Here is a 15846-nt window from a genome sequence, read left to right as displayed (position 1 = left end):
GTTCAACCCAGTGCTATGGATTCATAGGAGTTATAGTTCAACCCAATGCTATGTTCTCATGGGAGTCATAGTTTGACTCAATGCCATGGACTCAAGGGAGTTATAGCTCAACACAATGCTATGGACTCACGGGAGTTGTAGTTCAACTCAATGCTCTTAATTCATGGGAGTTGTCATTCGAGCCAATGCCATGGATCCATGGGAGTTGTAGTTTGACCCAATGCTATGGACTCATGGGAGTTGTAGTTCAATCCAATGCTATAGGTTTGTGGGAGTTGTAGTTCAACTCAATTCCATGGATTCATGGGAGTTGTAGTTTGACTTAATGCCACGGATTCATGGGAGTTGTAGTTCAGCGCAATGCCATGGACTCACGGGATCTGTAATTCAACTCAGTGCTCTTAATTCATGGGAGTTGTAGTTCAACTCAATGCTCTGGATTCATGGGAATTGTCATTCGAGCCAATGCCATGGATTCATGGAAGTTGTAGTTTGACCCAATGCTATGGACTCATAGGAGTTGTAGTTTGTCTCAATGCTATGGATTCATGAGAGTTTGTTGCCAGTTGTAAGCCACCCTGAGTCCCCCCTCGGGGGTTGAGAAGGACGGGGTAGAAAATAAATGAACAAATAAATAAAGAGTTGCAGTTCTATCCAATGCCATGGATTCATGAGAGTTGTAGTTTGACTCAATGCCATGGACTCATGGGAGTTGTAGTTCTATCAAAAGCCATGGACTCATGGGAGATGTAATTCAACTTAATGCTAAGGATTCCTGGGAGTTGTAGTTTGCCCCAATGCTATGTATTAATGGGAGCTGTAGTTTGACCCAATGTAATGGATTCATAGGAGTTGCAGTTTGACCCAATGCCATAGATTCATAGGATTCATGATGCTCAGCAGGGTCAGCCCAGGTTCAGACTTGGATGGGAGGCCACCCATGAATCCCCGGGGCTGGAAGCTCTGTTTCAGGGGGACGAACTGCCAAACCCACCTCTAAAGGTTTCCTGCTCTAAGAAAAACCTATGAAATGCCTGGGTTTCTCGGAGCCCTGACCTGTGAGAGAAGGCAGGCTATAAATACATGCAAACCTAATCATAATCATGATAATGTCTGTGCATATGATTAATTTAGTAGATCAATGGCGATCGGCCCTGGCTTTGCAGGAGGAGATTCCTGGAAGGCTGGGCCCCGTCCCCTGTTTGCCTCTCTCTGCAGTTTGCTCCAGTTGGAAGGAAATGTGAGAGACAGACTGCTCCATGGGTGCATCTACACTGCAGAGTTAATGCAGTTTGGCACCCCCTTTCACTACCATGGCTCAATGCTATGGGACCCTGGGTGTTGTAGTTTGGGTTGTGAAATTACAACTCCTGTAACTCGATAGCACTGGGTCTGGATCTATACTGCATTAAAGGATCCCAGGTGAATTCTCCAAAGCCCAGGGCTGCAGATGGTACAGTGTTCCCCAAAATTCTGGTCTTCCAGGCGTTTTGGACTTTAGTTCTCAGAATTCCTCATCCCTGCCCAAGGGAGCCAAGGCTTCTGGGAGTTGAAGTACAAAACACCTGAAGACCTGTATTTGAGAAGGTTGAGAGGAGTCAGCAGAGTCTTGTTTACATATTTGAGAGGAGGCCATAAGGAAGAGGAAGAAGGCTTGTTTTCTGCTGCCCTAGAGACTGGGACTCAATGGAGCCATGGGTTCAAATGACAAGGAAGGAGATTCCACCTGAATTGTTTTTCAGTGGAACTCTCTGCCTCGAAGTGTAATAGGCTTTGAAAGAGAGGCTGAGTGGCCCTCTGTCGGTGGTGCTTTGATGGTGCTTTTCCTGCCTGGCAGAATAAAGGGTGTTGGACTGGATGGACTCTGAGGGTCCCTTCTAATTCTGGATGGACTCTAAGGATCTTATCACCTGATTGCTCTATGAACCTGCTTGTAGTCTTTGATGCTGGTTGGCCATCTGTTGAGAGGACTTTGATGGTGCTTTTCCTGCCTGGCAGAAAAAAAAAAGTGGTTGGTCTTGATGGCCTCTGAGGATCCTTTCTAGCTCTAGGCTTCTAGGATTTTATAGCCTTATGTCTCCATGAACCTGCTTTTAGTATTTTATGCTGGTTGGCCATTTGTTGGGAGGACTTTGTGTTCTTCCAGCCTGGCAGAAAGAAGGGGGCCAGACTGGATGGCCCCCGAGGGTCCCTTCCAACTCTAGGATTCTATAGCCTGATCTCTCCATGAACCTGCTTGTAGTCTTTGATGCTGGTTGGCCATCTGTTGGGAGGGCTTTGATGGTGCTTTTCCTGCCTGACAGAAAAAAAGTGGTTGGTCTTGATGGCTTCTGAGGATTCTTTCCAGCTCTAGACTTCTAGGATTCTATAGCCTGATGTCTCCATGAACCTGCTTGTAGTCTTTGATGCTGGTTGGCCATCTGTTGGGGGGGGGCTTTGTGTTCTTCCAGTCTGGCAGAAAGTAGGAGGGCAGACTGGATGGCCCTTGAGGGTCCCTTCCAACTCTAGGATTCTATAGCCTGATGCCTCCATGAACTTGCTTGTAGTCTTTGATGCTGGTTGGCCATCTGTTGGGAGGGCTTTGATTGAGGTTTTTTTCCTGTCTGGCAGAAAGAAGCAGGTTGGACTGGATAGCCTCTGAGGCCTCTTCCATATAGCTGAATAAAATGCCATAATATCTGCTTTGAACTGGGATATATGGCAGTGTGGACCCAGTTCAAAGCAGATACTGTGGGTTATTCTACCTTGATATTCTGGATTATATGGCTGTGTGGAAGGGCCCTAAGAGTCCCTTCCAACTCTAGGATTCTCTCCCAAAGGATATAAATGTTTCACCAAGTGACAATCCCCAGGATCCCATAGTATTGCTGTGTTTTAATCTCTGTCCTGTGTTTTTAATACGTACTTTATGGAAATGTGTTTTAATATGTATATTTTATAGAACTAGGTTTGAATGTGTGTGTTTATAGAATTTTTGCAATATTTGTGCATTTTGACTGTGCCATGACCTGCCATGAGGAGAGGCAGGTAAGAAATAAATTTACTATTACTATTATAGTAATATTATTATTTCCAATATTATTATTGCACCATGGCATTCAAAGTACGATGCTACAGGCCCCTTCTACACTGCCATATAATCCAGATCATCAAAGCAGATAACACACATTACCTGCTTTGAACTGGGTTATATGAGGCCCAATCTACATTGTCATATACAATCCAGATTATCTGCTTTGACCTGGATTATATGGCAGTGTAGACTCATATAATTCAATTCAAAGCAGATAATCTGGATTTTATATGGCAGTGTAGATGGGGCCACAGAAAGAGAGTCGGGGCCTTATGGAGATGCTTCTCCACTGGCTGCACTCTGCACATGGGCAGGAGAAGAATGTCAGGGAGTTGAAAAAAACCCTGCTGGGGTCTTCTAGGGGCCCTTCCACATAGCCATATAACTCTGGCCCCTTCCACAACTGAATAAAATCCCACATTTTCTGCTTTGAACTTGAATATATGTCAGTATAGACTCCACTTAGGGCCCTTCCACAAAGTCCTATATCAGGGCAGAAAATCCCACAATATCTACTTTGAACTGGATTACCTGAGTCCACACTGAGATAATGTGGGATTTTCTGCCTTGATATTCTGGGATATAGAGTTGAATGGAAGGGCTGGTATTCCGAGTTATATGGCTGTGTGGAAGGACCCCCAGAATATCAAGGCAGATAATCCACAATACCCACTCTGAACTGGGTTATTGGAGTCCACACTGCCATAAAATGCAATTCAATCTGGATTTTATACATCTGTGTGGAAGGGGCCCCAGACAGGCCCTATATCACAGGATCTAGTCCCAGGTTTTTTGTTTATTTATCCCAGATTATCTGGCAGTGGGGACTCTGGGCCTTTCCACAGTCCTATATCCCAGAATATCAAGGCAGAAAATCCCACAATATCTGCGTTGAACTGGGTTATCTGAGCCCATACTCAGATAATGTGGGATTTCCTGCCTTGATATTCTGGGATATAGGGTTGTGTGGAAGGGCCCACGTAATATCAAGGCAAATAATCCACAATATTCGCTTTGAACTGGGTTATTGGAGTCCACACTGCCATAAAATGCAATTCAATGTGTAGCTGTATGGAAGGGACCCCAAGAAGGCCCTATATCCCAGGATCTGATCCCAGGTTTTCTATTTATCCCAGATTATCTGGCAGTGGGGACTCATATAATGCAGAAAGCCTGGGATCAGATCCTGGGATATAGGGCTTTGCACTGCATTTTCCCCAGAAGCCTTTCCTTCCCCTGAATGGAAGGGGAATCCTAGGAAAGGAAAAGCAGGAGAAGCCCCTTGTTTGTGTTTTGAAGGGGGAGGCTCCTTTTGGCCCCTCATAAAAAGCCTGGAGAAGGGAGGAGAGTCAGGAATGGCTTCTGCCTCCTTTCTCCTCCTCCTCCTCCTCCTTCTTGGGGCCCTTCTTTTCTTTTTTCCCCTTCTTTTCCCCTCCCTTCTTCTCCTTGAAGAGTTAAGAAACTCGAGCCCTTGTTTGCGCAACAGCCGGGCCAGCCCCGCAGCCGCCAAAGTGTCTAGACTGGCACATGATGGGAGGGAGCCAATGGCTCCAGCGCTCGCCCAGGGGGCCCTCCGGTGAGTGGGGGGTGTGAGTGCGGCTTGGAGGAGAACAAACAACACCAAAAAGGAAAAAAAGAAAGAAAGGAGAGAGGGGTTGAGAGAAGAAGGAGAGAAAGAACGCACCGCGCGCAAGAGAAGAAAGAAACAAGAGGAGGAGACTCCGTGCGCCCTCGGTTACGCACGGCTTTGGGGCGCAAAAGAGGCTCGTACAGGCTTTTGGGGACCTTTAAAGAAGCAAGGAAGTTGTGGGGGAGCCTTAGGGGAGTCTTGGGGAGCCCTTCCCTCCTCTTTTCCCGAGCTCCCTGCCTTCCAAAGCGGGGATTTCCTTCTCTTTGCTTCCTCCCCCCATCGCCGGGATATTGACAAGCCTCAACCCGAGCCATGTGCGCCTCCGGGGCGATGCCGCTTTGGGAGCCCCTTTTCCTCCTCCTTCCGCCCTACTTTCGGGGGAAAGACACCCGCTGGTAAAGGGGAACTTCCCCTTCCCTTTGGACCTCTCTATTTTGGGGAAACTTAACGCCTCGGAAGCCGAGAAGGAGAGGAACCAAGTCGGGAAAGTATCCACAACAAAGCCTGCTCTGGGAGAAGGGAGCTCAACCTTCGGAGGTGGACTTGCTGCATTTTTCTCCCTTCCTTTTGGGTTTTTTCCTTCAACTTTTAAGGTGTTTTTGGGAGGCTTTTCAAACCAAACCACCAAGGCTTTCTGCAGTTGAGAGTTTGGACCTGTTTCTCTTTCCTTTTTTTTTTTTTTTTTGGAAGGCAACTTTGTGTGGAGTTTTCGAAGGAAGAAGCAAGGCTCTCCTCCAGAAGCACCAAGCCTTTCTTGCAAAGAGAGTTGGAACCTGCTTGTCTTTCCCCCTTTCCTTTTGGCAAAGTCCAAAACAAGGGCCAGAAACCGACCGAGGGAAGAATCAAACCCCTTTACCTTGTTTTGAGGATTTTGGAGGAAAGGGAACACTTTTTGGAACCCTCAAGCCCCCCTTTTTTGTTTGGAGTCCTAAGTTTTCCTTCCATCTTGGGAAGTGTCTTTTTCCAGTTTTCATTTAGAAGGATTGGGAGGGAAGTCGGACTTTGTGTTATCCAAAGTGGGACCTGCTTTTCCCTCCTTCCTTTTTTGGGAAAGGAAGAAGCTTGAAAGGAAGGAAGAAACAGGCAAGGAAAGGAGTCTGCTGCTAAGCCTCCCTGCTTGAAGAAGCTTGGAAGGAAGTAACAAACTACTAAGCCTCCCTGCTTGCTTTGGGAAGCAGACTTTGGGGAAGGAATACAGGAAAAACTTGGAAGGAAGGAAGAAACAGGCGAGGAAAGGGAACCACCACCAAACCTCTCTGCTTAGTTTGGGAAGCCAAGGAAGAAACTACAACTAAGGCTCCCTGCTAGGTTTGGGAAGCAGACTTTGAAGAAGGAACACAAGAAGAAACAGGTCAGGAAAGGGAGCTACAACTAAGGCTTCCTGCTTGGATTAGGAAGCAGACCTTGGGGAAGGAAGAATGGAAGAAACTTGGAAGGAAGGAAGAAACAGGCGAGGAAAGGGGACTACTAACTAAGCCTGTTTGCTTCGTTTAGGAAGCCAACTTTAGGGAAAGGATAAAGGAAGAAACAGGCAGGGAAAGGGAGCTACAACTAAGCCTTCCTGGTTGGTTTGGGAAGTAGACTTTGGAGAAGGAAGGAAGGAAGGAAGGGGCAAGGAAAGGGGACTACCACGAAATCTCTGGTTTGGGAAGCCAAGGAAGAAACTACTACTAAGGCTTCTTGCTTTGTTTGGGAATCAAACTTTGGGGATGGAATAAAGGAAGAAACAGGCGAGGAAAAGGGACTACTACCTAAGCCTAAGCCTTACTTCCTTTGGGAAGCTGACTTTGGGGAAGGAATACAGGAAGAAACTTGGAAGGAAGGAAGAAACAAGCCAGGGAAAGGAACTACAACTAAGCCTTCCTGCTTGCTTTGGGAAAGGAAGGAAAGAAGAAACAGGAGAGGAAAGGGGACTACTACCTAAGCCTTCCTTAGTTTGGGAAGCAGACTTTGGGGAAGGAATACAGAAAGAAACTTGGAAGGACTAAAGGAACAGGCGAGGAAGGAGGACTACTAACTAAACCTTCCTGCTTGGTTTGGGGAGCCGACTTTAGGGAAAGGATAAAGGAAGAAACAAGCGAGGAAAGGGGACTCCTACCTAGGCCTCCTTGCTTAGTTTGGGAAGCAGACTTTGGGGAAGGAATACAGGAAGAAACTTGGAAGGAATACAGGAAGAAACAGCCAAGGAAAGGAGACCACTCGCCCGAAGCCTCCCTGCTTGGTTTGGGAAGCCACCTTTCTCTTTGGGCACCGACTCCGGGGCGCCTTTCCCCGATGCGCCCTTGGCCCGGCCTCCCCTCCCTCTTCCTCTTCCCCTTCCTCTCCCGGGGGGCCAGGCTCCCTTCGCGTCCGCCCCTCATGCGGCCCCGATCCCCGCGCATTGCTTGACCCCGAGGCGCATGTTCCGGTCCAAACGGGCCGGGCTGGTGCGGCGCCTTTGGCGGAGCCGGGTGGCTTTCCACGGAGGAGGAAGAGGAGAGGAAGGGGCTGCCCATGAAGGCTCGCCAAAGCCTCCTGCTTCCTCTCGAAGGGCCTTGAGGAAGGAAGGCGCCGAGGAAGAAGAGGAGGAGGAAGAGACTTGGGAAGGCGAGGAGAGCGAGGCGGAGGAGCCCCCGGCGGAGGAGGAAGGGCAGAGCTTAGCTTGCTGCCTCTTCAAGGAAAGGGAAGGCGGAGAGGGCGCCCTTCCGACTTCCACTTCCTCCACTTTTCCGCTTCTGGAGCCAGAGCTGCAAGCGGCCGCTTATTCGCTGCTCAAGAGGCTCAAGGAGCGCGCCTTGGACAGTCTCTTGGAAGCGGTGGAGTCCCGAGGAGGGATGCCCGGTGCATGCGTGCTCCTGCCCCGAGGAGGACTCGCAGGGAAGCCCTTGCCTTCTGCTTCGTCTTCATCGTCTTCTCCTCTTCCTCCGCCGCATCTCCTCCTCACCAAGCTCTTCCGCTGGCCGGACCTGCAGCACCCGGGCCAGCTCAGGCGCCTCTGCCGGGGACAGGGCTTCGGAGCCGGGCCCAACGGCGAGGGGCCACTTTGCTGCAACCCCTTCCACTTCGCCAGGCTCTGCGGGCCAGGTAAGCAAGGGCTCTTGGTGGGCTCCAACTTCCCTCATAGTCTAAGCCAATGGTTCTCAGAGGCAGGTAAGCAAGGGCTCTTGGGGGGCTCCAACCCCACAAAGTCTAAGTCAATGGTTCTCAGAGCCAGGTAAGCAAGGGCTCTTGATGGGCTCCAACCCCACAAGTCAATGGCTCCCAGAGCCAGGTAAGCAAGGGCTCTTGATGGGCTCCAGCTTCCCTCAAAGTCTAAGTCAATGGCTCCCAGAGCCAGGTAAGCAAGGGCTCTTGATGGGCTCCAGCTTCCCTCAAAGTCTAAGCCAATGGTTCTCAGAGCCAGGTAAGCAAGGGCTCTTGATGGCCTCCAGCTTCCCTCAAAGTCTAAGCCAATGGTTCTCAGAGCCAGGTAAGCAAGGGCTCTTGATGGGCTCCAGCTTCCCTCAAAGTCTAAGCCAATGGTTCTCAGAGCCAGGTAAGCAAGGGCTCTTGATGGGCTCCAGCTTCCCTCAAAGTCTAAGTCAATGGCTCCCAGAGCCAGGTAAGCAAGGGCTCTTGATGGGCTCCAGCTTCCCTCAAAGTCTAAGCCAATAGTTCTCAGAGCCAGGTAAGCAAGGGCTCTTGATGGGCTCCAGCTTCCTTCAAAGTCTAAGTCAATGGCTCTCAGAGCCAGGTAAGCAAGGATTCTTGATGGGCTGCATGTTCCCTCAAAGTCTAAGCCAATGGTTCTCAGAACCAGGTAAGCAAGGGCTCCTGATGGGCTCCAACTTCCCTCAAAGTCTAAGTCAATGGTTCTCAGAGCCAGGTAAGCAAGGGCTCTTGATGGGCTCCAACCCCACAAGTCAATGGCTCCCAGAGCCAGGTAAGCAAGGGCTCTTGATGGGCTCCAGCTTCCCTCAAAGTCTAAGTCAATGGCTCCCAGAGCCAGGTAAGCAAGGGCTCTTGATGGGCTCCAGCTTCCCTCAAAGTCTAAGCCAATGGTTCTCAGAGCCAGGTAAGCAAGGGCTCTTGATGGGCTCCAACTTCCCTCAAAGTCTAAGCCAATGGCTCTCAGAGCCAGGTAAGCAAGGACTCTTGATGGGCTGCATGTTCCCTCAAAGTCTAAGCCAATGGTTCTCAGAACCAGGTAAGCAAGGGCTCCTGATGGGCTCCAACTTCCCTCAAAGTCTAAGTCAATGGTTCTCCGAGCCAGGTAAGCAAGGGCTCTTGATGGGCTCCAACTTCCCTCAAAGTCTAACTCAATGGTTCTCAACCTGTGGGTCCCATAGATGTTTTGGCCTTCAACTCCCAGAAAGTTCCAACAGCTGGTAAACTGGCTGGGATTTCTGGGAGTTGGAGGCCAAAACAGACCAGGTATGGGTGAACTTCAGCTCTCCAAGGGTTTTGGACTACAACTCCCAGCATTCCTAACAGCCTCAGGCCCTTTCCTGTCCAAAACTCCAGGAGGGCCAAAGTTTGCCCATGCCTGCCTAAGATGAAGCTTTCTGAACGCCACCTAGTGGCTGTTTTGAGGCATTGTGCAGCTGAGGCATTGTGCCTGTCTTAGACTCTAAGCCAGTGTTTCTCAACCTGGGGGTCAGGACTCCTGGGCGGGGGTCATGAGGCGGTGTTAGAGGGGTCACCAAAGACTACAGTCAGAAAACACAGTATTTTTTTGTTGTTCATGGGGGTTCTGTGTGGGAAGTTTGGCCCAATTATATCATTGGTGGGGTTCAGAATGCTCTTTGTAGGTGAACTACAAATCCCAGCAACTACAACTCCCAAATGTCAAGGTCTATTTCCCCCCAAACTCCACCATTGTTCACATTTGGGCACATTGAGTATTTGTGCCAAGTTTAGTCCAGATCCATCATTGTTTGAGTCCGCAGTGCTCTCTGGATATAGGTTAACTATAACTCCAAAATTCAAGGTCAATGCCCACTGAATCCTTCCAGTATTATCTGTTGTTCACGGGAGTTCTGTGTGCCAAGTTTGGTTCAATTCCATCGTTGGTGGAGTTCAGAATGCTCTTTGATTGTAAGTGAACTATAAATCCCAGCAACTTCAACACAATATCAATCCTTTCCCAAACTCCACCAGTATTCAAATGTGGGTGTATTGGGTATTTTGGTGGCAAATTTGGTCCAATGAGTGAAAATACATTCTGCATATCGGATATTTACATTACTATTCATAACAGTAGCAAAATTACAATTATGAATTAGCAACAAAAATAATGTTATGGTTGGGAATCACCACAACTTGAAGAACTGGCTGGGATTTCTCGGAGATGGGTCACGGCATTAGGAACACTGCTCTAAGCCAATGCTTCTCAACCTGTGGGCCCCCAGGTGTTTTGGCTTACAACTCACAGCAATCCCAGCCAGCTGACCAGCTGTTAGGATTTCTGGGAGTTTCCAAAATACCTGGAGGAGAAGTTGTGAGAAACACTCCTTTGGATGGATGAAGCAGAGCTGTCAGCTGCACAATGCCGCAAACAGCCACTAGGTGGCATTTGGAATCCTTGGCAAGGTTTCCAAATGCCACCTAGTGGCTGTTTGAGGCATTGTGCAGCTGACAGATCTGCTTCATCCATTCAAAGCAGTGTTTTTCACAACTTCTCCTCCAGGTGTTTTGGACTTCAACTCCCAGAAATCCCAGTGGTTAGGGATTGTGAGTGTTGAAGCTCCAATTCTCAGAAGAAGCACAGTTTGAAGAACTCTGATCCAAAGCGAGTGGTCCGATTGCCTAGCAGGTGTGGTGTTCATTTTCAGTACTAGCCATCCCCAAGTTACAAACAAGATTATTACTGTAGGTGTGTTCATAAGTGGAATTTGTATCTAAATTGGAACAGGTACTTTTTAAATTGTAACTCCAGCTGAATATATATGATGTAGGAGCCCCCGGTACTGCAGTGGGTTGAACTTGCTTACTGAAAGGTTGGCGGCTCAAATCTGGGGAGCGGGGTGAGCTGCTGCTGTTAGCCCCAGCTCCTGTCAACCCAGCAGTTTGAAAGCCAGCAAGTGTGAGTAGATCAATAGGTAACTCTTTAGCGGGAAGGTAACAGTGCTCCATACAGTAATGTCAGCCACAGGTTGACAGGAGCTGTTAGCCCCAGCTCCTGTCAACCCAGCACTTCGAAAGCATGCAAGTGTGAGTAGATCAATAGGTAACTCTTTAGCGGGAAGGTAACAGTGCTCCATACAGTAATGCTGGCCACAGATTGACAGGAGCTGTTAGCCCCAGCTCCTGTCAACCCAGCAGTTCGAAAGCATGCAAATGTGAGTAGATTAATAGGTAACTCTTTAGCGGGAAGGTAACAGTGCTCCATACAGTAATGCCGGCCACGTGACCTAGGAGGCATCTATGGACAATGCCAGCTCTTCGCCTTAGAAATGGAGATGAGCACCAACCCCCAGAGTCAGACACAACTGGACTTCATGTCAAGGGGAAACCTTTACGTTACCCTTATCTTATAAATAAATATAATTATTGTTGTTATTATTATTATTTTACATCAAGGACCACCATGTTACTATGGCGTGATATTATACATAGTGGGACTTCATCATGGGGATGTGGGAAGTGGCCCCTCTTTGGTTGTGTTGATGCCTCCAATATTGAAGGCAGAACCTGTGGATAAACAGAGCCTACTGTACAAACATATGTGTGCTATATAAGTATGTTTGCACAAGGCCCTCCGTATCAACAGAGTCTGCATTCCGAGATTGAGAATACACCCCCCCCTGCACAGAAGGTCAAAGTATATGTCTGTTTGTACCACAAAGGCTGTTACTAGGTGAAGTGGCCTTCTGTGATGTCACCAGAGTGGCTGCTGCTGGGTGAAGTGGCCTTTTGTAGTGTCACCGGACTGGCTGTTGCTGAGTGAAATGACTGTGATGTCACCAGACTGGCTGTTGTTGGGTGAAGTGGCCCACTGTGATGTCACTGGACTGGCTGTTGCTGGGTGAAGTGGCCCTCTGTGATGACACAAGACTGCCTGTTACTATGTGAAGTGGGCCTCCCTGTGATCTCACAGGACTGGCTGTTCCTAGCTGGCCTTCTGTGTTGTCAAGGGACTGGGTGTTTCTGGGTGAAGTGGCCCTTTGTGATATCACTGGATTGGGCATTGCTAGGGGAAGTAGCCCTCTGTGATGTCACTGAGAAAAAAAGGTGACATGTTTATAAGAAGGAGGGCAGGAGCCTCAAACAGAGCCATGTTACTATAGAGACATGATGAGGTAGGTAGGAGAAAAGGATAAAGGGGAAGGGAAGGAAGGAAGGAAAGAAAGAAAGAAAAAAGAGGAGAAAAAGAAAAGAAAGAAAGACATGAAGAAGGAAGATAGGGATCAGGGAAGAAAGGAAAACAAGGGAAGAGAATGAGAGTATCCATGGATTTGGGTATGGGTGTGTGTGTGTGTCTTAAACCAAACATGGCAGAAGCAGGTTGGACTGCGTGACCCTTGGGGTCTCTTCCAACCTTACAAATCCCAAGATTTCCATAGCATTAAGTCAGGGTGATTCATGTGCCGTCAATCCACATTCATTCTGCATTGGAGAGGCGATCTAAACGTTGCAGAGATGGCCTTGGAAAACAAGGCCCAGAAACGCCTTTACTTGCATATTAGATTGTAGCCTAAATTAGGGAGAGGGCTCAGGCTCTATTTATATACATTAGAGTCCCTTTATATAGGGTTACACACTGAGCTAGGAAAAGTTACTTTTGAGGACTGCAGCTTCCAGAATCCTATGCTCTTGTTGGTTTCTAGGTTTTCCAGACCCCAAAAAGGAACTTTTTAAAGGGGTGTTCAATTCTGGGCACCACAATTGAAGGGAGATGTTGACAATCTGGAATGTGTCCAGAGAAGAGTGACTAAAATGATCAAGTCTGGAGAACAAGCCCTATGAGCAGTGGCTTAAAGAGCTGGGCATGTTTAGCCCGAAGAAGAGAAGCCTGAGAGGAGACATGCTAGCCATGTATGAGTATGTGAGAGGAAGTCATAGGGAGGAGGGAGCAAGCCCTAGAGACTAGGATGCGGAACAATAACTTCAAACTACAAAAAAGGAGATTCCATCTGAACATTAGGAAGAACTTCCTGACTGTGAGAGCTGTTCAGCAGTGGAACTCTCTGCCCCAGAGTGTGGTAGAGGCTCCTTCTCTTCTCTATAAAGTGGTGTCCAACTGCATTCATTCTACAGTGTAGATGCATCCCATGCTGCCAGACTGACCGCTGGGAAATGGCTCTTGTACCTTTAATGATTTCCGCAGGCATTGCGTGGTACCCATTTGGAATCCCATCATTAAAGGTACAGGCGCCCCTTTCTCATTTTCCATTTGGCAGCCCTTCCTTTCATATCTGTGCTTGGAGATCCATGATTGCAAACTGGAGAGGGATCCTATGTTTTTATATGTTCAGAAGGAGAGTGGATTTGCACAAATGTTGCTTGTTATCTCCTTGAAATAACGCCACAGGAGCCCTCTCCAGTTTGCATGTTGGCAGCCTTTGATCCTATTTTGCCTGCAGAAATGCGTAGGGTTGGGCACACGTTCCCGTTTAGTTGAGATCTGTGTTTTCCAAACACACTGACATTTTTATCCTCTCAAAGGCCTTATCCGTTTGGGCCAATGCTGCCTTGAAGTCCTGTCCCATCAGATGCCGAAGAAAGAGCCCAAATTGGAGTGACGGCTGGAAAGTGGCTTTGAAGGCAAATGAATGCCTGTAATGACACCCGGGCTGTTCCATATTGGGTGGCTGAAGCATATTATTATATTTCATTTGTCTTAAAAGCAACTTTCCAAGTGCTGGCCCTGTCCGTCTCGCTCCTTGCGGTATATTTCCATCTCAAAGTGGTTCTCTGGTGCCTCCAAACTATGCCTGAAGTAGGTCAAAACAACACTTTCTCCCCTCCCTGGTCAAACTTCACATAGGTTTCTATGGCAACTTCTATGAATCTACACAGTGTATCTACACTGTCAAATTAATGCATTTCAGAGCCACTTGACCTGGCATGGATGCATTGTATGGGATCCTGGGAGTTGCAGTTTGTCAAGGTCTTTAGCCTTGTGTGACTGCATTTTATTATTAGGTGTCTTTTAAAACTGTTTTGGATTTGAAGTTGCAAGCTGCCATGGATCCTTTCTTGGGAGGAAAATAGATAAATTCTCCTCCCTTGTTATGCTGAGAAAGTGTCTTTAATCAGCAAGAAATCAATATTTTCTTTGGTGGTTTCTATTGAAAATAACAACACAACAGTGAAATAGCAGCAGAATAGGAGGCAAATGTTAGCAGCCCTGTTTGTGGCAAAACTTTATTTTGGATGACAATGCCCAGAATCCCCAAAGCCAGCATTGCAACACCCAAAGGCAGCACTGCAACTCTCAGAATCTCCAAAGCCAGCATTGCAATGCCCAGGATCCCCAAATCCAGCACTGCAACCCCAAGAATCCTCAAAGCTTGCATCACAATGCTCAGAATCTCCAAAGCCAGCATTGTAATGCCCAGAATTCCCATAGCCAGCACTGCAACATCCAAATCCAGCACTGCAACCCCAAGAATCCTCAAAGCCATCACTGCAATGCCGAGAACCCCCAAAACATGCACTGCAGTGCCCAGTCCCTAAAGCCTAAATTGTAATACCCAGAGACAGCACTGCAACCCCCAGAATCCCCAAAGTCAGCACTGCAATGCCCAGAATCACCATAGCTTGCATTGCAGTGCCCAGAATCCCCAAAGCCTACATTGCAATGCCCAGAATCTCCATAGCCAGCACTGCAACATCCAAATCCAGTGCTGCAACCCCAAGAATCCTCAAAGCTATCTGCAATGCCGAGCACCCCCAAAACATGCACGGCAGTGCCCAGAATCCCTAAAGCCTAAATTGTAATACCCAGAGACAGCACTGCAACCCCCAGAATCCCCAAAGTCAGCACTGCAATGTCCAGAATCACCATAGCTTGTATTGCAGTGCCCAGAATCCCCAAAGCCTGCATTGCAATGCCCAGAATCCCTAAAACTTGCATTGCAATGCCCAGAACCCCCAAAGATTGCATTGCAACTCCCAGAATCCCCAAAGCCTGCATTGCAATGCTCAGAATTCCTAATATTTCCGGGTGGAAATGTTCTAAGAGGGTCTCTCCTTTCTTCTGTTGCCCTCGTAGCTCTTTATCCCTCCCCCAAAAGCTGAGAATTGCCCCGTTTTTAGGCCCACATTGCCGGAATAGCTGGCGTTCACTGAAGCAGATCATGATAAGTCTTTCTGCGGTGGCGGAGGGAGAGCAAAGGGGGAGTGTGAAGGTTTCCTTTGGCCTCTTTTGCCAGCAGGGACTTTATTCCTATTAGTTTTTAAACGTGTGCATTATTTCCAGAGCTTGGACTCCCAAAGTTTGGATAATATGCTCCAGCCACTGAGTTTGGAATGGGGAAGAGAAACCCTCAATGGAAGTCTCAACTTCCCTCCTTTGTCTCCGGTTTGGAAAAGGTGGATGAAACATCTGACTTGCTCCCCGAAATCCCATCAAAAGTACTCTATTTATTATCCATGCATATATATTTGGACCCCCAAAGGAGCTTGGAATGGGGAAGAGGAGCCCTCCATGGAAAACCTAACTTCCCTCCTTTGTGTTGGCTTGGAAACTTCCAACTTGCTCTCCGAAATCTGATGAAAAGTAGTCTTATTTATTATCCATGCACATATGTGCTCACTGTTTGCATCCGGTTGCAATCTCAGGTTGGAAAAGGGGGTGGCTTTTGGAGAAGGGACCCTGTACCCTTTTGCAAAACTAAACCAGGGGCCTTGTTTTGTTATGTTGTGGCCGGTAACTGTATCCACCAAATTGTGGATTTCCTTCCTTCTCTGCCTTTCTGTCTCCCTCCAATCCTTTGTTTCAGAAAATCCCTACTTTCTTCAGACCAGAAAATGTGGGCCTGGGAGAGGGAGAAAGCAGCACACACAGGGGGAGAGGCATTCCTTTTCTTTGGGCCTGGCATGATCCCCTTTCAATGGGGATCAGTTTCAAGCCTGGCTCCAAAAGCTCTCCCCCTTTTTCTCCTCCTCTGCTTCCCTCCTTCCTTCTTTCTTTCTTTTTTCTTTCTTTCCTAAGGAGGTTTCTTTACCCCCTCCCCAC

The 15846-nt window shown here is 48.0% G+C and overlaps 1 protein-coding gene across 1 annotated transcript in view; it reads left to right on the top strand.

Moving 5' to 3' along the window:
- Positions 1 to 4557: 4557 nt before the first annotated feature.
- Positions 4558 to 15846, top strand: part of SMAD6 (SMAD family member 6) — a 44276-nt gene continuing 32987 nt past the window's right edge. The window contains exon 1 of the mRNA XM_060755372.2: positions 4558 to 7766. Coding sequence (XP_060611355.2) covers positions 7103 to 7766 — 664 coding nt within the window. The 5' untranslated portion in view covers positions 4558 to 7102. The remainder of the gene's footprint in view (positions 7767 to 15846) is intronic.

This window comes from Anolis sagrei, chromosome 9 (assembly GCF_037176765.1).
Source record: "Anolis sagrei isolate rAnoSag1 chromosome 9, rAnoSag1.mat, whole genome shotgun sequence".
Taxonomy (NCBI): Eukaryota; Metazoa; Chordata; class Lepidosauria; order Squamata; family Dactyloidae; genus Anolis; species Anolis sagrei.
Note: the sequence above shows the minus strand (reverse complement) of the source record. Positions and strands in the feature narration are given on the sequence as shown.